This window comes from Nomia melanderi, chromosome 11 (assembly GCF_051020985.1).
Source record: "Nomia melanderi isolate GNS246 chromosome 11, iyNomMela1, whole genome shotgun sequence".
Taxonomy (NCBI): Eukaryota; Metazoa; Arthropoda; class Insecta; order Hymenoptera; family Halictidae; genus Nomia; species Nomia melanderi.
The window spans coordinates 17585512-17606704 of record NC_135009.1 but is presented as its reverse complement, the minus strand read 5'-3'; the positions used below and the strand labels follow the sequence as shown (position 1 = coordinate 17606704).

The following is a 21193-nucleotide window of genomic DNA, read 5'->3' as shown; positions in this document are numbered from 1 at the left end:
TGCGTTTACTTTCTTCTGTCGTAATTTAAAACAAAAGCAAGAATATGTCATTCATGTAAAAGAATTATACATATATATATTTTATTGTCGTTTTTTTTTAAACTTTGTTTGAATATCTTTTTACTCAGTGCGAATCGAAGGTGCGCGTTATGCGCATATTGTATACGTATCAACTTTTCACAATCAGTGATAACAGTTAAGAAATACAAACATTTTCCGCAACATGTTCAAAACTGTATCAAACTCTCTTAGAAAAGGTCCACATGCTAGCCGTAAGTATAAAGTAAATATGTTGGAAATCATTGTATAATGAAATATTGCTGTTATTGTTAAAGTGTGATGCATAAAAATTCAATGATACTTGCAGAGTTTCATCGCATGCCAAAAGCACCTTTGCCTGGAGAACCATCAAAACCGTACACGCTCACAGACATTCCTGGACCAAGATCAGAAGCTCTCCTCGATGAACTTTCTAAAATTCAGGTAGAAATCTCTTGTTTTTTAATGAGTTTCATTGGAAAACTAGTACTTAAAATTAAGGTACTCTAAAATATTACAGCAAGTGGGCTCCATTCAATATTTTGCAGACTATCAGAGATCTGTTGGAAATTACCTAGCAGATATCGATGGAAACGTTTTCTTGGACATGTTTATGCAAATTTCTACTCTTCCTCTTGGGTATAATCACCGATCAATCTTGGGTGCTCTATCGTGTGAAGGAAATCAGGTAAATTCATTACAAAATGTGAAATTGTTATATACAGTCTATACACTGGCCATGAATATTAATATAATATAAAATTGTAGCGCATCATGGCAAATAGGCCGGCATTAGGACTATTTCCTGGATTGGAATGGCCACAGAAACTTCAGGATACATTACTTCAACCATGCGTAAGACACCTTCAGCAGTTAGAATGCAAACTATACCATAAAAGGCGGTGTTCCAGACATGTATAATTTTATCAGGTAGCCCCGAAGGGACTGCCATGTGTTTTCACAACAACTTGTGGTGCTTGTTCAAACGAACACGCTATACAAGCAGCATTTATAAAATATGCAGGGAAACTTCGTGAAGGAAGAGATCTGACAAAGGAAGAAAAGAAAAGTGCTCCATTTAATAAACCACCCGGTTGTCCTGAATTGTCCATTCTTTCTTTTGAAGGTAGATCAATATAGCACTGCATCGCCTAATGCCGTGAATTGATGAAATTAATCAAATTAGGAGGATATCATGGTAGGACGTTTGCTGCGTTGGCACTAACACACTCTAAGTATACCATGAAAACAGATATACCTTCTCTTCCATGGCCAATAGCACCTTTCCCACAATATTTGTATCCGTTAGATGAACATGAAAGGGAAAATAAGAAAGAAGATGAGAAATGCTTAGAGCAGGTATACTCGGTATTCGTGTATCTCAAAATAATGTTATTAATATGAATGAAATGAACTTTAATATTATGCTTGGAAGGTAGAAGAATTGATAGAGAAATATGAAAGTTCAGCGCCAGTAGCTGGTGTCATAGTGGAAGCAATACAATGCGAGGGAGGAGACAGACACGCTTCATCCGATTTCTTCCATTCCTTGCAGAACATTGCCAAAAAGGTGACTAAATATTTCTTTTCAATTTCTCTAAAGCAAATAAACAAAATTAATGATTGTAAAGAAATTTGGTAATTTTATAGAGAGGTATTCCTTTAATAATGGACGAAATACAAACTGGAGGTGGTGCGACAGGACGAATGTGGGCTCACGATTATTTTCAATTGGATGCATCTCCTGACATTGTCAGCTTTAGCAACAAAATGCAAGCAAGCGGCTTTTATCACTCCCTTGAATACACGTAGCGTATCGTTTTATCATTTTAACGTTTTGTAATGGAATATTCTTCCTTAAACATTATAACTTCGTGTTCTTTCAGGCCTGAGCAACCGTATAAGATTTTCAATACTTGGATGGGTGATCCGAGCAAAATATTAATACTAGAAGCAGTACTAAAAACTATTGAAGCTGAAAATTTATTAACTCACGTTTGCCACGTCAGTAATTATTTACTTTGTCAGTTAAATACATTGCAACAAGAGTTTCCGCAAGTTCTAAACTCTGTAAGAGGTAGAGGTTTCATAATTGCATTTGACCTGGCATGTAAAGCTATGAAAAATAAATTATTACAGGAAATACGTTGTAAAGGTAAACGAGAATACAGTGTATATTTAGTATTAACATTCTGTTATTGCAATGAGTATCACAAGTATCTATTAACGCAAGGCATTCAGGTCGGAGATTGTGGTACCAAATCAATTCGATTGAGACCATGCTTAATATTTGGAGAATATCACGCCGACATCTTCCTAGAAAGTCTACGTTGCTGTATACAAGAACTCTCAAAAAGCTGATGCATTGTATAGGTGATGCTTCAATTTGTTATTGTCTCATAAATTTATTAAATACACAAACGAACAAAAAATGTATTTTTGTAACTGTACTGATTATAAACTCATTTTATTACATAATAAAATTTGTACATAATAGTTACTATACAGACATTTACAGCCCCTTAAAAATCAAGCATTCTTTTTCCAATATAATTTTTAATCGCACACCTGCCGAATATAATAAATGAATGTAAAATTCGAATATCGCGGGTATTGTAATTTCACTTTGCAACTTGTCCGTGGATTTTCGGCGGTATCGATAAGACAGTCTGGTAGCCAGAAAATCCCATTACAGGGACGGTCTATGCTGCATTTGAAATCTGTGCCAAGAGCGTTGTGCAGGACAGAGATCGATATCAGCATGGCGGTAAAGGAGCGGCTCTATTCAGCTTGATTGGAAGTCAAGATTATTATGGCTGAGATTTTACATTATATAACGGAAAAGTGCATTTCCATCGAAGTGCATTTTTCGCGGCGCTCAGTAGCATCGTAAGCAACGGCGAAGACGGACGGGAAACTCGGCGTCGAACCTCTCATATCGAGTGAGAAAAAGCGAGCGAAAAGCGGGACAGAGGTTTACATTGTAACACGATTATCGCAATTGCAGTCTGAATCCGCGACACGCTAGACCGTAAACAGTCACCATGGCAAAGTACGAAGATATTGCGTAATGCCTATCCTTATCTAATTATAGCACAGCGTAGAAAGTGCATCTCTAATTCAATGATAATGTTTTGTTTACTATGCCACGCTGCACATTGAATCGCTGTTACACTTGATTCACCGGTCATTTTTTCAGCGGCATGTCACTTTTTAAGTCCTTGATTTTTGTTAAAGAAAATGCTGATTTTAAGTTGGTGTGAGTTCGTTAATCGTTTATTCAAAGACTCTCGTATACTTTATTCCCTTCCCCCGTTTTGCATTTAGCATTATTTTCAAATATATTTGTTTTGAGGCTTCTACTAGTAGATTTAAGTGTGACTTTTTCCTTAATTTTTGTCGATGTTGTAAACACACTTTTAGCTGTAATTTATCGACACGTATTCGTTAGTCATAATATGGTATTTGCATAAAGAAAAAACTGTATTTATTATTTATATATATATATATTATTTTTGAGAAGTTTTTCTTTCCTTTGTTTTTGTTGTTCTTTGAATCTTAGTCGATATATTTTATGAATATTTGGTAACATTGATAATTCCTGTTGTTATGCATATAAAATATTACTTATAAAAAATTATTTATGTCTGTATAATAAAATAGAATTTTTTTTTGCTTTTACATTCTACTTGTATTGATAAAAATCCTATAATAATTTAATGATTAATACGTTAATCAATTCCAAGTTTTTTTATATAAGAAAGTAAGCTCACTCCTTCTTACACATGTAGTACTATATTTTTGTATTAAATGTGCTATTATGTCCAACAGTATTCTCAAGAAGAGATGTATTCTCAACTGTAATCTTATCTTACTTATTTTGTTATCGGTTGTTACTGGTGCTAATCAGTACTTCTCTGGTCACAATTGTTTACTATATAGACTCATTCGTAAATCTGAACCAAAGCAAGTAGCAGATATTAGAATTATGTCTGTAATTTTCCAAAAATGGAAATTGATATAGTTTTACCATTGTGCATAGAATATTTTTATCAATTACTGCAGGGTAAGCTACTTCATTTGTAAAAGAAATTATCATTTTATTTTGTCTTGAGAATTATAGTAATATATATACTATAGAGTAGTAGTTTCATGTAATTAATACCTTTATATCCATCGATAGTACATGTATCGTAAAGATAATAAATTATATGAAAACAATTGCAACATTTTGCTTTTCTTTTTTAGAGAGATGATGATAGTATTTGTTTATGATACCGCAAGGTGTTGTAAAGAAGACGATGATCCTGCAGAAGCAGTTATGTACTTCCATCCAGCATGGGTGTCTCTTACCCAAAGGCTGGCTTTAGCAGGTCAATTAATGGCTGTTAATCAATTTCTCACAATTTCCTTTTCTGCACCAAAATCAATTATACTACAGGGAGGAAAATTTGTACTGAAAAAGTTTGGACAGTACATCCTTGTGAGTGTATTATTATATTTTATTTACTCTTCGATAGTGCGTGTGAGGGATAGTAAAAAGTATACAGTATTAAAAGATTTGCATGTTGTAACTTTACGGTAGCTGTTATCTGTTGTAAATATTACAATTATCAGTTTACACTGAATGAAAGAGTAATCTAATATCATTTTATTGCTGTATGCGTCATACTCAGCATGAATTAACATTTGGTATGTATGTATACATATATACACATGCATATATATATATATATATGATTGTTTATTGTTTTGTAGGCAGTGGGAACTGATAGGAATATACACGATTGGATTTTAGAAAGGCGTGCAAACACATTAGAGTCATTATTAAAATTTTTTCATTGTGACCTTAATAAAATATTAGAATCGTTTAACAATGATAGAAACAAATTTACAGAAAAGCTATATCAGATGTTTGAAACTTATTTGCCAATACTTCAATATAGTGCCAATCTTTTTTCCAACATACCTATTATCAAACTTCCAAAGGTTAGTGCATGGTATTATTTTTATTATGTTTTTTTAATCGTATATAAATAATTTAATTTAACGCTCCTTCTTTTTTCATATTTGATTATTAATATTGTGTTTGAGACTAACTTCATTTTGCCTCCAGAGTGCTAGTAACATATTTTTAGAAGCAATCGAAGTTTTGCAATATTGTCAAGAAACTAATGGTGTTGTGGGAGGTGCAGTCTTCTATAATAATAAGTGAGACTTAAAATAATTACAAGCGTCGCCCTTTTTTATTTAGATAAGCTTAATTTTCCGTTTATTAATGTTTCAGGGTAGTTGCTACTCAATTAAGTGCAGATTTGACCAAACAAATCGTTATAACCGATCCATATAGAATAAAGGCACGTTGAAAATACATCCTTTTCATATTCAACATTCAGAATATAGAATATTAACATGTATTCTCCTTTTCAGGCTCCAGCAGAGAAAATATCAACTGAATTTCACCTCCCTGTCGGAGTGCAATTATTGAAAGTCTACATAGAACAGAAACAGTTCGCGAAACTTGTACAGGAAGCAAACAATGAACGTTATTACAGTTCTTACTTTGATTCTGTTTTAAAGAAAATGTTGCAGAGAAAGGTGAGGTGTTCAATTTACTAACACACACTCAAAATCGAATTCTATTTTAAATAATCTATAAGTCAGTGTCTATATCAATACTTATTATCAATAGCAATGTAATAATCTTATTTGTAGAACATTTCTAAGAACAATAAGGAACCGCCCCTGTCCGGAATGAAGCGCGACACTTCTCGTATTTTCACAGTACCTGAAGAAACGGAATTAGATTCTTCGCAGTACAACGATAACAATCATTATATACCATCCGTTCCGCTCACCGCTTACAGCTCTCCGGTGAAACGTAAACAGGAAAGTAAATCAGACCGTCCTAAGTGTACGAACCCTTTGACTCCCAGTGTTTGCTCTACACCGTTGAAAGATGTAAATAGAGTATTGCACGGCAACGTTATGTTAATATGTAACACTAACGAGGACGCCAATAACGAGACAGCGGAGGAGAGAGAGGAAATAAAGGCGAACGTGGACGACATACCGGATGTTGTCAAAGAGGCGCTTAGATGTAAACGTTTGAATAAACTGAGAAACGTTCCACCGAAGAAGAAAGTGATTAAAAGGAAAGAGTTCAACAAAAAGAGCTTAAGCATGCACGACTTGGAGTTGTCCGTGAATGTGTACTCCAACAGGATATCGGTTAGACCATACGGATTGGGTCTGCCACCGTTAAAGCAGGATGTATCGCCTGAGACTTCCCCTCAAAAGAAACTCGCGTGCAAGAAGCAATATCACACGATTACCGATCCATGCTATCCCGTGTTTCGTTGCGACGGACTGCCGGTGTCCATGTCGTTGTACGAGCAATACATATCCTCCCATTACGAGGAGCTCACGGATGACACCGACAACACGGTCAACCGTAATGACTTCTTAGGCAGCATAACTAATCATTGTCACGTCGATAATCAGACGAATAACTGTGATACCACGAGCAAAGGCAATTTAGAGAAATTGAATAGCTGTCGCGAGGTGAAGTTAGATAATAAAGCGAAGCAAGAAACCTATCGCAGGTCGATGAGCCTTCCATTGAAGCCACTCAACATCAGCGACAACGACGACAGACGGAAATCAGCATCCGAGTGCGGCAACTCGTACGATTTCCTTCAGAAGAAGAAACTGGACGGTTTGCAACTGACACCGTTGATGTCCAAGCTCAGTCTGCTCGCTGACGAAAGGACCAGTGGATTTTGCAGCAGGGAGACCACCCCCAGCGAATTCCGTGATCTATCAGGATTCTCGACGGCAACCAATCAAATGATCAAGCAAAAGTTAGAGGCGGTCAATAAGGAAATAGGCAGCGACGGAGAAGACGAGCTCGAAGAGGATTGGCTCACCGCGTCTAAAGATGAAATTTCCCTCGAAGCTTCTGAATTATTTCTTTGCGGACACCAGAACATGGTGCTGGTACTGCTAATGGAGAGCGGAACTGCTAATAACCCTGATCTTATACATACTCTTGTGAGTACGCTATAATCATTGAAATTTGATGTTATCCATTCGCTGTTTTTTATTGATTATTTAATAACACGTATATTACAGTGGCACACCTGTGTGAGTACATTAGGGAAACTTGAAACGAGACTGCAACAGTGTCTAGAGCCTCTGCCATCGAATGAAAACAAAGAGCTGTACAGTATTTTAAATATCGATCATCAATGGGATACGATAAACCGCTCTGGACTGTGGGGCGTCACCGAATTGGATATCGTGTCTTGCCTTCATGATAGATTTTCTCGTGCTAGTAATCTCACGGACATCATCGTTAGGTAATTCTTTTAGTTACTAGAAAACGTACTCGAATTAGTGGATTTGCGTATATATCAGCTTTGATTTGCTTCAGTAGATATACTTACATCTTCTTGCTCAGCTGTGATATTTCTTCTTTGAATATTGATCATTTTCTTAGAGCAAAAAAAAAAGATACGATATAGAATGATATATAAATATACACTCTCTTTTCCTTTGAATCTTTTAACTATTCTGACTCTACGATAAAACATTCTCCATAGTGACGTTTTATATAAGCATGGTAAAAAAAAATGCATATATTTTGTTAATTAACTAGAACGGAGGATACTGTTGTTTATGGTAACCAGTGTGGGAATATAGAGGTGTTTTATCAACAAGCAGTGGCACCGAATACCTCCGGAGGACTTCCGACTCCCGCAGATTTAATGGGGATTGTGTCTCTTAAAGCAAAGCGTAGGCTGGAAAGAGATCACGGGATTGTTCTACTATAAGTTGCAGTTATCCAAGCAAAATGCTTCCATTATAATGCCGTTTGCGATTCAATTATTTCACTTTGACACTTTGTTCGTTACATTCCATGGCATGCCAAATTAATGATATTAGATCGTATTTTGTATATATATATATTTCTTTCTGCATGTAGAATAGACGAATTGATCGCGATGTTTTGATAGTGTTGATTAGGAAACGCATTCTCGTCACCTTGTTAACTCGATAATACAAGGGCATTAAAGACGAGAATGGCAACCGTTAATTAACGATTAGCATGTACCAGTAGACGAATTCTTCTTACCGTAGCAGTGGCGTTTAAATAATCAAAACGTAAACGTCGTGTATACACCTGAATATGTACGCAGATAGTATTATAATTTATTTATCAACGTGTCCGCATCCTCTGTGAAGAAACAGTTACTTCAGATTCTTTGGTACGTTCTAAGATTTTACAGGTCGAACATTCCATTCAGTTTTAATTAACCGAAACTACTTTTACGATAAAGAAAAAAAAAAGTGAACGTTGTATGTGAATGATGTTGATAGAAAAATAATTACTAAATTTTCTACATGTATTTTTATAATTCAAAATCGCACCATACCAATCATAATTAATTTTATAATTGGCTATAATCAAGGACTCTTTATATCATACGTGTGTGTATCAACCAGACATAATAAAACCGGTATTAAGGCATCGATATTTTTTCAAGCACGATAAATCATGTATTTTAATACAAAATGTTAAATGTTTTAATAGTAGCACTCATTTAATACCGAAATTGATATTGGTTACGATATTATGTTGAAAGGAAATGTCAAGTTTATGTATTTAAAAAAAAGCAATTGTTCAGAGAATAGTGATGTTTGTTATGTATGACTTTTAAAAATGTATAAATTTACGTGAAATTACAATAGAATGGCATAATGCAAAAGATGTTCTTCAAAATCTATGCTATCAGTGTTTTAGATAGAAGACAACAAATACTAGTATTCCTCTGTTACATTCGAATTGATTGACGATTAGTGTTAATAATTTATTTGTGCATTTACACATCATGTTATTGTGGGTAAAGACTTTTATTATAAATAGATGTAAGGTAATTCATATCGTTTATTGTTTCACTTAACAATTCAGTGTTGTATAAATGAATTTATATTGTAATTCAAATATAATGAATTCTTTGTGTATATATATATACATATGTGTGTATATATATATATATATGAAGCATCCAATAATTTATTTATGTAATTTACATATAATAACGAAATAATTTTTTTCCGTTCGTTGGTATAGCAAAGTGAAAATATACTATTACGAAAAGAAAAAAATATATCATAAAATAATGTATACATATGTTAGCAAATATTTAAAATAATATGATTGTAATTAAATTGCCATCAAATTAATTGTACAATTTTCGTCACAATCAGTTTCTGGCAACTTACGAGTATTAGATATTTTATATGAATTTGAAAAATCTTTTGATTAATTATCAAGTACCGATCGATATGTCTTATATTGTATTTTCAACAAACTTATTCTAGTCATCTAAATGTATGTCATCTAAATCACGACAATTACAAGTTCGTTGTGTAACGATAATCAAAAAAATGAAAATTCTGTAGACGAATCGATACTTCCAATAAATTAAAATGTTTGGTATAGTAAAAGCCGTCGAATGATAAAATACAAAAGTAATATTAAGATTTTTTATATCAAATATGGTAGATAAGAAGAAATGTTATGCTTGACTTTGTTACTTTATTGTACGATCTTTATTGTTTCTCACTGTTCTGTTAAATTATCGTCATTAAATGGAATAAAAGGAACTTTTAAATTCGCTAATTTTCATTCTTTCAGAACAATTCTAATGCCGTTCGTTCAGTTGTTTTTCGCAAATGTGTTGTACACAAAAGTCGCGCGCAAAATTGCAAATACCTGTTACGTGTCATGAAAACATTGCGGATTTTTTTATTCTTTAACCTCGCCGACGATGAAAATGAATCGAGCCGAGCCTCCTGGTTTTACCAGTTTCTTGTTTATGCTCCACGAGTTTCTTTTTATGTTAATTTATATTAAATACAGCACACCTTTAAACAGGAATCTAGGCGCGCTGACGCATAACCAATCGTGTTTCGTCACTTCCAACGACGAGCCTCCAATGGAAAATTTTACTCCAATCAAATCATTTCAAACCCTTCAATTCTTATAAATAATAATATAACTCAAATATATATATATATTTCATAATAAATACTACCATACACAAAATGTACAATTCTTATATATCAATAGCTTCAAATAAATATCTAAAGACAAAATTATTTTATCACTTAAATATATTCATCCATGTTAATGTTATTGTTTGCACGTGTCGTACTATTTTCTTTGTGTACGTTACAAAATTGCATTTCACTTGCACCTGTGTAAAATGGAAGCCTAGGAAAACAATGTGCTTGTAAATAATGAAATCTTGGTTGGAAATGTTCACTTAACAATTTGATTATCAGCGAAAGCCACGGAAATGTTTATGTATTTTTCGTCTTCGTGAAAGTTGCATTGATTATCGAAAAAGTTCCAGAAAAATCGCTAATAATAAAAATAGCTTTAGGAACGAACACGTGGCGGGTTCGATTTGAAGGACTGACATCAAGCGTGATCATTTCAGAGGCCAGCCCACTGTCAGGATAATGTCAGGTGATCAGCACGTGTCACGATTCTGAAAAACCTGATCACCGTAGGTGATAATATTTATACGGACGATTTACGGTTTGCAATTCAAAAAGAATGCGATACAAACAAGCCTCCGTGATCGACCAATCAGCATGCGAGATGCCGATCACCGATTTTGACGCGCTCATATTTAAGCGAGATACAACTGCGATTAGAACTATTACAAAGAAATCACGGAGAGAAATAATATCACTCGTTCCGCGCTTACCGATCATTCAAAATGGTAAGAAACCTACGAGAATTGTATATATGTAGTAATTACCTTTGGTTTAACGTTACAATTAAATCTTACGTTTAATCGCGGTTTCACCTATCTCTAAGTAGAATGTCCCTCAGTAACAGGAATTTAGAATTCAAATATCTCTTCATTTTTCAATTACATTTCAACATTTAAGTTCACAGTTTTTATTATTCATTTTTCAGACTACATACACAGATAAAGGTCCAAAGGTGAGTGAAATTATAACGAAAAGAATTATAAAATTCTATAGCGTGTACACCTTATTATTAATACACTTTGAATTTTCAGCCCGTAGGAGGAAAGTTCTTGTGTTTCGATCATATAACATTTTGGGTTGGAAATGCGAAACAGGTAATTAGAATACTTTGATGTTAAGAAAGAAATATAGTACTACTCAGTTTTTAATTCATTTCCCTTATTGCTGTAGGCTGCTAGCTATTATTGCTCTAGGATGGGTTTTGAACCTTTGTGTTATCGTGGTTTGGAAACTGGCTCAAGGCATGTAGCATCCCATGTTGTTAAACAAGATAAGGTATATGATACATAGTGTATGATTTCCTGAAATTCATACTTTGTTTTTCACTAAAACATAAATTGAAGAGCAGCATTAACTGTATTAATAAATAAAATATATTTCTGTTTCACTTACAGATTATTTTTGTATTCGAATCACCATATAAATCTGATAATGAAGATATAGGGAGGCATGTTTTAAAACATGGTGATGGTGTTCATGATATTGCCTTCACTGTTGAAGACATTCATACCATTGTAAAGGTACATAAAAAATCAGCACGTGTATTTATACGAACGTAAACCGTTATTGTTACTGGGACAAATATGAAATTTTATTTTACAGGTTGCCAAGGAAAAGGGTGCCAAAATAATTAAAGATATATGGGAAGAAACGGATGAATACGGCACTGTAAAGTTTGCCACCATAAAAACTGTGAGTATATCACGCGTTGTTAAGAACGTAAAGAATTGAATAAAAATAATATATCAACAAATATTTTCCAGTATGGAGATACACATCATACCCTTGTAGATAGATCAAAGTATAAAGGATACTTTTTACCAGGATTCCAAAGACTACCAGAAGATAAATTTGCCAAAAATTTGTGAGTAATAGAAAATAAAAAGCATTATATTTTGTAAAATGTATTAACTCCACAGTGATTTAATTATTTATTTAGATCAAAAGTTGGATTAAACTTTGTGGATCACATTGTCGGCAATCAACCTGACAAGCAAATGGAACCTGTCGCGAAATGGTAAGCTGTACGACTCGCAACTTGAAAGCTATTAAAAGAAAATAGTGAAAGTATTTTTGTACAAATTTAAATTTATTTTAGGTATGAAGAATGTCTACAGTTTCATAGATTCTGGTCAGTGGACGATAGTCAATTACATACAGAATACTCTGCTTTACGTTCTATTGTTATGACTAATTGGGAGGAAACCGTGAAAATACCTATTAACGAACCAGCTGTTGGAAAGAAACGTTCTCAAATACAGGAGTACGTTGAATATTATGGCGGGGCAGGAGTGCAACACATTGCTCTGAACACAGATAACATAATCAATGCTGTAATTATATATATATTATTTCAATAATTTTCTTTTGAAAAGATCGATTTCCGATGCAACGCACTTTCATTGTTTTCTAGATACAAAATTTGCATGCCAGAGGTGTGGAATTTCTGAATGTACCAGATGCTTACTATGATATGTTAAGAAGTCGTCTGAAAGCTAGTGGAGTGAAAATTTTAGAAGATCTTAATACGCTTCAGGTATGAACATCAAAAGATTTTACTCCAAATATATTTAATAATATCTATTTCATGTTTAAATATTATGTTCCAGAGATTAAAAATTTTGATTGATTACGACGAGAAAGGATACCTTCTACAAATATTTACTAAAAATATGCAAGACAGGCCGACCCTTTTTATAGAAGTCATTCAAAGGCGTAATCATAATGTAAGTGTAGCAGCTACACAAGTTAACATTCATATAAATTGTATCTATTCATAAATATAAAAGAATTAATTTACTCCATTTATACTGTAGGGATTTGGAGCTGGAAACTTCCAAGCCTTATTTGAAGCTATAGAAATGGAACAAGCTAAACGTGGGAATTTGTGAAATTACATAGACCATATGCTAATTAATATTAAATATTAATATGTACAGACATTTTGCACATAAGAAATTTATATAATAAAGTTTTATTATAAACATAATAAAGAAACAATGTCCATTACTCTTAATTTTCTTATAATCTTTTAATGTTGCACATTGGAAAATGGAGACTAATAGTACATCGTTAATTTCAGATGTTGTATTTAATGGCCAATATCTGTTTTACAAAAATACACACAGCATGATTGTGTAAAATATATAACATTACAATTTGAAGCACAATAATCGACCATTAAAACCAAACATATAGCGTTATATTCTATTGTATCGTGATGTCGTAATATAGGAGCGTAACCAACAATAGGCATATTTGCGAATTACGAAACCCAGGAAAGCAAAAACAAATGTTGAACTGTGTCTATTTTTAATGCTTTTTCTTTCTGTGGCCAAGATATAAGTGAGTAATTTTTATATAAAAACTGCAGTATCTTGAAAGAATGGGATAATATACGATGACAAAGGATATTAATGATAAAGTAGCTCACTTATTCCAATTTCTGGAGATTCCATGGCTCAAATAACTGTCTGCCATTAATCATGAATCTGCACATATTTTTCTTCATGCAGTATCATGAATACCAAGGCGAAAGATGTCATGTTGACAGAAGAATGAATTCCCCAGTGGCTTCAGCACAAAAATTTGTGAGAAGGCGTGTGGTGGATCTTCATCTGCCTGTAATAAAATTACACACACTGTAAGTAAGAAATATAAAACAATATTTTCATTAATTATAAATTTTATGATATTAGTATAAAAATTGTAAAAATTGATTGATTATAAGACGAATCGATTAACGTTGATATATAATTTTATAAACATGTGTTCTTAAACACTTTTACATGTAACACTAACACACAAAAGCAACAACTTTTAATGTCAGTATTAAGTGGCTTATGTTTCAAAAAAATATATATATATATATATATATATATCAATGTACAATTAGTTTGTTACACTTAAGGTAATCAATGAATTTATTAATGACCATGCAAAAATTATGCAAATATTGTGCACATGAAGTGTAAACAAAAGAATTACATGCTATAGTAGTGAACTTATCATGAAACAAAATTTTAAAAAATACCATATTATTAACGTTATTAATGAATATTTATACTTACCTATTCTAACTCTTTCCATTAATGCTCTCTTAACTTATGTAAAAAAAATTATTATATTGTTCTCTAAACTTTTTTTTGACAGAATGTCGAAATTATTCAATAACATTATTCCTGTTAGTTCAGCAATTTAATGTTATATCTTCGGAATTATAGTTTATAGTAATTAAACATGAATTTACCAAGTATGTGTACAAATGAAATTGTAAAGTTTTATTGGAATCATATAATTTCGATAAGATAATCATCACAGGTGATGCAATAGTATTAATGGAAGTAATGGAAGTTAAGTGCAAAATTTTTATTCTAACACTAACTTTGTAAAAAAAAAAAAAAATGATTTTGCAGCATATACAAAAGCAACAAAGCAAAACATAACTATTTAAATAAGAGTTAATAACAAGCAAGCATAATCTAGTAAACACGAAGCTAGTTTAAACGCTAATAATTAGTATTGGGCTTGCCTGTACTGGTACAAAGATCAACCGAAGATCAGTACCTGACGCCTAAACCGTGTCGTGCAGCGCAAGTCTGAAGATGTCATGCTGCACGTAAAAGCTGGTGCCAATTGGTTTCAGGACAAATGTCTGGATGTATGCATGGGGCTGATCCTCATCAGTCTGCCCAATCATCAACAATCACTGACTGAATTTTCTTATTTCATCTTCTTTGCGGAGGTAGGTATATAGAGAGATTGTTGCTGGACATTAGTCATAGCTCAATCTCTATCTTCATATGGCAGCACAAAAAATGTAAGGCAGTACAGTACACATTTGTGTAGCATGTCCAGCCAATAGAATATAATGTATGAACCAACAAAAAGTATTTAAGAAACAGATATCAAAACTGAAATATTTTCTTTACTTAGGAAAGTACATTGGTACTAAATATGAAATGAAGACAGCAATAAGAAATTAAATTACTGAACCAATTGGAATAAGAATTTTGCACATCATGAATGTTAAAGTACTACATACGTTACAAACTTTTTTCCATGTACATATAAATTTATATGATCACACAGATTCTTGCAATTGATGATTATATGTAACTTGCAACACCCAGTAGATCAACATAAATTAACTTCTAAGTAATTCTGTAGTTCCTATCCTCTAAATAAATTCGAATAATGTATAAAGAAGTATCAGTTATACGAATTAAATGACTCCATAGCGTAAGAAATACTGTACAAATAATTTCTTTTGGGTATTTGCACGTAAACATCCTTATTTGTTCTTACTAATCGTATTGGAATTATGGTACAGTAAAGAATATTTTTCTTACCTGCAACCTTCCTAAAACATTAATGAGTACACCACCATCGAACATTGGTTGCGAATCAATGGCAGTAATTATCCGATTAATTTTTTGAAACGATAAACTCTGGAAGTAAGGGATTCCTGATTACTATCAAAGAAAGATACAATAATACCTATTCTGATTGCAAGACTATATTTTATCGTGTACCTTATAAACGAATAATAAAGTTTTACTTGATGAATTGTAACACTCACATTTAACTTTTCCATGATTTTCAAAGCACCCTGTATTTGCAAACCTTCAAACGTCATGAAGGACGACTCAGTCTGCAGGAAAGATCGTATAAATATGAAAAAATGAACTGATCAGACAGTAGAGAAAAATGTTAATAATCAATACTTACATTATACATATTTATTAAATTTGGTCTTTGTGCGGGATCGTCAAACAGTGCATAATACTGTTGTACAAAACCCTTCCCGATAACTTCATATTGGGGGTTCAATGCCATTATGCTAACTTGTTATATTCACGTATTGTATTCTATACCGACACTATCAGTCTTTTCAAGTAATTTGATCGTTCGGTACTTTTATCTTTTATAAAAATTCTACAATAAGTGTACTATAATGCCTATTAACATCCCTCGTGCAAGATATGAGCGAGCAGGAAGCTACTTATGCCGACCAATCATTTCGATGTATCGAGAAAACCATCCGAATTATTCTCGAACTCTCGAAAAGTTTAGATATTTGGCAACATTTGTACTGTGTTTCTACATAAATAAACCTACTGCACCCTCGCCGATTCAACAATTAATTTAATATTTAAGGTTAATTGTCCATTAAAAAAATTATACGATTCGTTTACACGTAAATATGTAAAAACTTTCTACCTCCCATCGATAAGCAACACCAATTTCAACAAAACCCTCTATCAGGAAATAATTTGCGAACGTCATTTAAACCGTGACTACAGAGGACTCTGTGCTTTACTCATATACACATGAGTTCATATATCTTTATTGGTTAATGATTATCTATGACTATTCAACATCATGAAAGACCGCATGTTCTCTAATGATTTTTACACGAATAAAAATCAGGAAAAACCACACCGAATATAATATGTATAAAATTAATCATTTTTTGATCATTCGATAATCACAGTTATGTATTCTCAATTATTAATAAATTGATTAATTACAGTATTGTATAAACATTACTGAACCTTCTACTACCCACATGTTTTAGTATTCGAACGTTTCCTTATTCGCGCTCTAAATACTATTTAAGCCTACGAACAGCAAGTTCATAAATCATCGTAAAAAAATCAAATTATACATTGAAAATATATTTAATTTGAAATATAAAATGTAACATCGTAGTAAAATGGAATGATGAAAGAACGATGTAAATAATTAATCGGTTATTATGTACAAGAATGAAATAACTATTAAAGATCGAATGAAGTGTAAGAGTCAACGGTCGAAAAATTTAAAAATTCCTGAGAGCACATGAATATTTATGCTTCGAAATAACCTAAATTATTAATTAAAAGGCTTTCTATTTAACCTGTTCCCATAGTAATGGCGTCAAAACGGAAACGTGTAGTGTTAAGTATAAAAACAAAACACGAGATTATTCAAAAATTAGAAAATGGTGAAAGTGCAGCGAAACTAGCGAAAATATATGGTATCGGGAAAGCGACGATTACTGGCATTAAAAATCAAAAAGATGCGATCGAAAATTATTTGCTGCAAGCGGATACTTTTGACGTTCCTATCAATAGAAAAAGTATGATGGTACCAAAGTATAAAAACGTAGATGATGCTGTGTTCCAATGGTTTCTACAAAACAGAGAGAAAGGAGTGCCTATATCTGGCCCTATTCTTTGTGAGAAGGCATTGGAATTTAATGAGAAATTAAAAGGGAACCCAAACTTCAAGGCAAGCAGTGGCTGGTTAGAGAAATTTAAGTCACGTCATGGTATTCGAGAATTGAATGTGTCTGGGGAAAAATTGTCAACGGATAATGTTATCGAAGAAAACCTAACAACGGATCTTCACAAGTTTTTAATAGAGAAAGTGTATGCATTGCAAAATATGCATAATGAGAATGAAAGAGATTTAACGTGTACAACGTTACAACAAAAGCATTTGACCTCTCAACAGGAAAACTCAGACTGTAGCAGTAAAGTTAACAAAGACCATGTTAATTCGCTGTCATGTGTAAATTCTACTGCATGTCATCAACTTCCACTTTTGATAATCGGAAAAAGGAAAAAAGTTACTTAAAAATATTAACTCTTTGCGGTCAGAATCTTTGCTGGTCATAGACTAGGGTATACCAAATGCAAAATATGCCAGAACTGGGCTAAATTCTTCAGTATAACAGATCTTATCTTGTACTGTACATGTACACATATGTATACGTTATAATATTTATTCTCAATGAAGAGAGGAAAGAAATAAGCTGAGCATCTATTATTTATAAGAAATTGGGTAAATAAATTTAAGATTTTAGTAGAATACAATAATTTATTTTAGTAAAATTAATTTTACGGATTTTTTTGCAGAAATAATTAATCAAGTCTACACCTCCTGGCATATGAACAAAAATAATTCTGACCACAACAGGATGCCCATATAAAAATGAGTAACGACCGCAAAGAGTTAATGATTATTGTTAATGCACATTGAAATAGTTCAAGGCATTCTTTATATTGATGGTCGAAGTTATTAATATTATAGAATCTTAAGAAAAGATTCATTGGATGGTTACCATCATCAGAAAACCCTATAACTTTTCTTAGCCTCTTAACACTTCTCAAAGAGCCTGAGAAGTTTTGATTTTACAATATATTATTGTTTATTTATAGTTAAAATATTTACACATTCTATATAGTTAAAGGATTGTATAAATGATCCCTATTAGTGTATTAAACTGCAGTCTTAATACATACATTGTCCTTTTTAATTATTTTACATAAATGTTTATATTCTGAACTGGTAAATAATATAAAGAAATAAACACTATTTAAACAAAGTTCCCATATTGTTTCCCTCTTTTGTACATTTCTAATATTATAAGATTAATGTTGTTTTTGTGTACACAACAAAATATTTCACAAAAATATGGCAACATTTATTTATGGAATAATTTACATTGAAACTTAGATATTCTATACATTATGTACAATCCAATGTGCTCCCTGTGCGTCTATTTAAGAGGAATGTTTCACCTGTTTCATGTTTCGAAATTCACTGTACCTTCCCAATATTATTTACAATTTTGCTGAAAAATTAAAAAATGTAATATTTATTAAAAATAATTATTTCTCTAATTTTATGTGCATCGTAATTGAAATACAATTTATAAATTAAACGTGACTAATTTTAATATAAAAACTTTACATTTGTATGATACATGCAATAATAAATAAATATTTAATTGTTTTAAGCGTGAATGATCTAGCATATTACACGAATACGAGTAGACTACATTTTTTTATATCACATAATATTTAAAATTTTAAAATATTATACAAGTATTACTTGCTCCCGGATAATTAGACTTCTGTTTTTCTGAAAGTGTTTTATCCCTTTCATCCCACAATGTAAGACCATCACAAGCACAAATCTTCTTTGTATTTTGAAATAACCCAGATGAACGAGCAATAATACCACAAGCCAATCTACAGAAACATTTAAGTTTTAAATATCACAAGCTGTTAAAACCGTTATTACTTTATTTGATTAATTATAATGCAAGATCTACCTATTTCCACTATTCCCATTTATTTTGGAATCCGGAGCATTTCCTTTTCCCAGATCATCTGGATTTTCTGTTATAACTAGAGATCGTCCAACTATATCATGTATATTTACCAGTGTGTCTATTTTCCTGAATGTAGCTCTGCCCATTTCATCTGCTATTACATTACCAAGATCTCCTACATGCTGTAATTATAATTCTATAATAGATAAATCTTCAATGGTCAAGCAATATATATATGTCTAATCTCAATATCAAATATAGTCTACAATGTTTACCCTTTTAAGTGGATTATCTTCAGGTCCACCATGTATTGTATTATTTGGATTAAAATGTTCTCCAACACTATAAATATAATTCATGAAATTCAAGAAATAAAATTGTAATGAAATATGTAATATTCATGTTTATTTACCTTTCACAGCCTTTTGAAATATCACCACATTCGTGTATATGTATTCCATGTTCACCTGGACTTAAACCATCAACTGTTCCATCTATAATACATCCATCCGGAATCTGTACAAATCTTACAACTCCCATTACTTTATTGTTCACGCTATACCCTGAATTTCCTCCTAACATTGCAACAGCACTGACAGAATCTATAATTTTAAAGGTTGTATAGTTTTATGTTACAAAGATCAACAAGTAATAGTACTTTATACAAAAGTAACTTTTTACCTCCATATCCTTTTAATATGGCTTTTCTACCAGATTGTTCTATTTTCTCTTGAATTAGAGAATATGGTAAATTCGTTTGAACAACAACGTTTCCTTTTTCCAACGATATATCAATATTCTCAATTCCGTTTACGTCAATTAAACTGTTCCGCACGGCATCGACGCATTTTTGACAAGTCATGTTCACCGCAAATTCAATCTGAAATTACAGAATATATACGGTAAGACAACTTATGAAAACATTATTTTTCACTCACTTTTATAACTCACTTTTGCTGAAGTCATTATGATATTTTTGCATACACGTTTTTACCGTAAAATAATCAATCGGTGTGCCCGTGTTAACAACCAACGTACGTTTAGTTTAAGGTTATATTTCCTGCAATGTAATAAGTTTGATAAGTGCTGTTTATTTGAGTGAATGTGCGGAGATACGTATAGCAGAAAATAAAAAAAAATCTGATAAATTGCAATGGAATATTTTTTATCGGTTGTATCAGATTGTTTATTGTAATTATTTACTGCAGTATTTTTAATAAATATTTACGTTGAACTTTAAATTCATTTTGAGGTACCATGATCTAGGTATCCTTTCTTCTTATTTTCCACTTTCGATTAAAATACTTTTTCATTGTGTTAACTGCTTTGTGCATTTTCTACAACCGTTTTGTACGATATTAAGAAGTCTTTTAAATTTCGTAGCAAGAATCTGTGTATCGTTGTTTCAAGATTTTGTTCCTATACACGATACGTTTAACGAAGCAGGTACGCAACAATCGCAACGCAAACAATGGTGACATGTCCCTCGTGTAATGCTGTGTAATCGTATTTTTGAAACATTCGATTTGAACGTTCAAATAAAATAATCAGAGAAGATTGACAAACACGTAAATAAAAAAATGTTTATCTAAAAAATATTACCTTTTTATCAACAAGGACGAAAAATGAAAGTTACTGTGATTTAGTAAAAACGCAGAAACCTTTAAATAGCAAATTTTGTAATACAATCAATATTGCTTAACGAGGACGTTTTTACAGACAATATTGGTACTGTATAAATATATTTCATGCGTACGTTTTATAAATTTCCATCTTCGGTAATACGGACTAGTAAGTAACGGATTTCGAGTTTTTACCTTCGCGAATATTTTATCATGATAGTTCGCGCGTTTCCCACTCGGCACGCTCTTTTCCCAAGCTTTCTATTTTAGAAATGAACAGCAACCATCTCTTGTTTGTAAAACCAGAAATTTTGCAAAGGAATTTGCTGGTCGTGATTCGCTATATTTAGAA

General features: G+C 32.3%; 5 protein-coding genes across 20 annotated transcripts; 3 read left to right on the top strand and 2 right to left on the bottom strand.

Moving 5' to 3' along the window:
- The first annotated feature begins 133 nt into the window (after positions 1-133).
- Positions 134-2535, top strand: LOC116433900 (4-aminobutyrate aminotransferase, mitochondrial). 3 transcript variants are annotated; one of them, XM_031992510.2, is made up of 10 exons: positions 134-272; positions 368-483; positions 560-727; positions 808-894; positions 970-1165; positions 1226-1398; positions 1475-1609; positions 1690-1847; positions 1926-2194; positions 2273-2535. In XM_031992510.2, the coding sequence occupies exons 1-10, from the start codon at positions 224-226 to the stop codon at positions 2398-2400; spliced, it is 1479 nt and encodes a 492-aa protein (XP_031848370.1). In that variant the 5' UTR covers positions 134-223; the 3' UTR covers positions 2401-2535. The 3 variants fall into 3 exon arrangements, with proteins under 3 accessions (XP_031848370.1, XP_076228181.1, XP_076228182.1); XM_076372066.1 differs by having other exon boundaries at positions 1926-2535; XM_076372067.1 differs by having other exon boundaries at positions 257-272; positions 588-727; positions 1926-2535.
- Positions 2536-2708: 173 nt separating this feature from the next.
- HPS4 (Hermansky-Pudlak syndrome 4 protein) lies at positions 2709-9722 on the top strand. Of its 5 annotated transcripts, none has more exons than XM_076372061.1 (10): positions 2709-3091; positions 3239-3298; positions 4288-4522; positions 4798-5028; positions 5156-5250; positions 5327-5396; positions 5470-5637; positions 5755-7092; positions 7174-7400; positions 7700-9722. In XM_076372061.1, exons 1-10 carry the CDS (start codon positions 3084-3086, stop codon positions 7872-7874), a joined length of 2607 nt encoding a protein of 868 aa, XP_076228176.1. In that variant the 5' UTR covers positions 2709-3083; the 3' UTR covers positions 7875-9722. The 5 variants fall into 5 exon arrangements, with proteins under 5 accessions (XP_076228176.1, XP_076228180.1, XP_076228178.1 ...); XM_076372065.1 differs by lacking the exon at positions 3239-3298 and adding an exon at positions 3982-4105 and having other exon boundaries at positions 2711-3091; XM_076372063.1 differs by lacking the exon at positions 3239-3298 and adding an exon at positions 3871-4105 and having other exon boundaries at positions 2711-3091.
- A 141-nt stretch (positions 9723-9863) lies between these two features.
- On the top strand, positions 9864-13150 carry Hpd (4-hydroxyphenylpyruvate dioxygenase). The gene is made up of 12 exons (XM_076372068.1): positions 9864-10838; positions 11039-11065; positions 11145-11207; positions 11284-11388; positions 11508-11633; positions 11716-11805; positions 11877-11977; positions 12053-12130; positions 12212-12446; positions 12527-12649; positions 12723-12839; positions 12930-13150. The coding sequence occupies exons 1-12, from the start codon at positions 10836-10838 to the stop codon at positions 13002-13004; spliced, it is 1143 nt and encodes a 380-aa protein (XP_076228183.1). The 5' UTR covers positions 9864-10835; the 3' UTR covers positions 13005-13150.
- Positions 13151-13185: 35 nt separating this feature from the next.
- On the bottom strand, positions 13186-16388 carry Ntf-2 (nuclear transport factor-2). Of its 3 annotated transcripts, none has more exons than XM_031992601.2 (5): positions 15844-16388; positions 15695-15766; positions 15465-15563; positions 14645-14800; positions 13186-13734 (listed from the first exon to the last, which is right to left on the bottom strand). In XM_031992601.2, exons 1-4 carry the CDS (start codon positions 15949-15951, stop codon positions 14687-14689), a joined length of 393 nt encoding a protein of 130 aa, XP_031848461.1. In that variant the 5' UTR covers positions 15952-16388; the 3' UTR covers positions 13186-13734; positions 14645-14686. The 3 variants fall into 3 exon arrangements, with proteins under 3 accessions (XP_031848461.1, XP_031848462.1, XP_031848460.1); XM_031992602.2 differs by having other exon boundaries at positions 14680-14800; XM_031992600.2 differs by lacking the exon at positions 14645-14800 and having other exon boundaries at positions 15844-16385.
- A 2100-nt stretch (positions 16389-18488) lies between these two features.
- Positions 18489-21166, bottom strand: Ccs (copper chaperone for superoxide dismutase). 8 transcript variants are annotated; one of them, XM_031992598.2, is made up of 9 exons: positions 20822-21012; positions 20448-20715; positions 20171-20279; positions 19901-20099; positions 19632-19821; positions 19495-19561; positions 19220-19401; positions 18997-19136; positions 18489-18736 (listed from the first exon to the last, which is right to left on the bottom strand). In XM_031992598.2, the coding sequence occupies exons 3-9, from the start codon at positions 20183-20185 to the stop codon at positions 18726-18728; spliced, it is 804 nt and encodes a 267-aa protein (XP_031848458.2). In that variant the 5' UTR covers positions 20186-20279; positions 20448-20715; positions 20822-21012; the 3' UTR covers positions 18489-18725. The 8 variants fall into 8 exon arrangements, with proteins under 8 accessions (XP_031848458.2, XP_076228193.1, XP_076228192.1 ...); XM_076372077.1 differs by lacking the exon at positions 18489-18736 and having other exon boundaries at positions 18815-19136; positions 20822-20880; positions 20976-20993; XM_076372078.1 differs by lacking the exon at positions 18997-19136 and having other exon boundaries at positions 18490-18736; positions 20822-21011.
- Between the last annotated feature and the right edge of the window lie 27 nt (positions 21167-21193).

Bases quoted from the DNA above. Each gene is read 5' to 3' on its own strand.
- LOC116433900 (XM_076372066.1), top strand. From the start codon at position 224: ATGTTCAAAACTGTATCAAACTCTCTTAGAAAAGGTCCACATGCTAGC. The intron at 895-969 runs GTAAGACACCTT...TAATTTTATCAG, and splicing joins ATACATTACTTCAACCATGC to GTAGCCCCGAAGGGACTGCC. The intron at 1,399-1,474 runs GTATACTCGGTA...TATGCTTGGAAG, and splicing joins ATGAGAAATGCTTAGAGCAG to GTAGAAGAATTGATAGAGAA.
- HPS4 (XM_076372061.1), top strand. The intron at 4,523-4,797 runs GTGAGTGTATTA...ATTGTTTTGTAG, and splicing joins AGTTTGGACAGTACATCCTT to GCAGTGGGAACTGATAGGAA. The intron at 5,638-5,754 runs GTGAGGTGTTCA...TCTTATTTGTAG, and splicing joins AGAAAATGTTGCAGAGAAAG to AACATTTCTAAGAACAATAA.
- Hpd (XM_076372068.1), top strand. The intron at 11,066-11,144 runs GTGAGTGAAATT...TTGAATTTTCAG, and splicing joins ACACAGATAAAGGTCCAAAG to CCCGTAGGAGGAAAGTTCTT. The intron at 12,131-12,211 runs GTAAGCTGTACG...AATTTATTTTAG, and splicing joins ATGGAACCTGTCGCGAAATG to GTATGAAGAATGTCTACAGT.
- Ntf-2 (XM_031992601.2), bottom strand. From the start codon at position 15,951: ATGGCATTGAACCCCCAATATGAAGTTATCGGGAAGGGTTTTGTACAA. The intron at 15,767-15,843 runs GTAAGTATTGAT...TCTTTCCTGCAG, and splicing joins ATTTAATAAATATGTATAAT to ACTGAGTCGTCCTTCATGAC. The intron at 15,564-15,694 runs GTGAGTGTTACA...CCTTACTTCCAG, and splicing joins AAATCATGGAAAAGTTAAAT to AGTTTATCGTTTCAAAAAAT.
- Ccs (XM_031992596.2), bottom strand. The intron at 19,562-19,631 runs GTAAATAAACAT...TTATATTTATAG, and splicing joins ATTTCAAAAGGCTGTGAAAG to TGTTGGAGAACATTTTAATC. The intron at 19,137-19,219 runs GTAGATCTTGCA...ATGTTTCTGTAG, and splicing joins AATGGGAATAGTGGAAATAG to ATTGGCTTGTGGTATTATTG.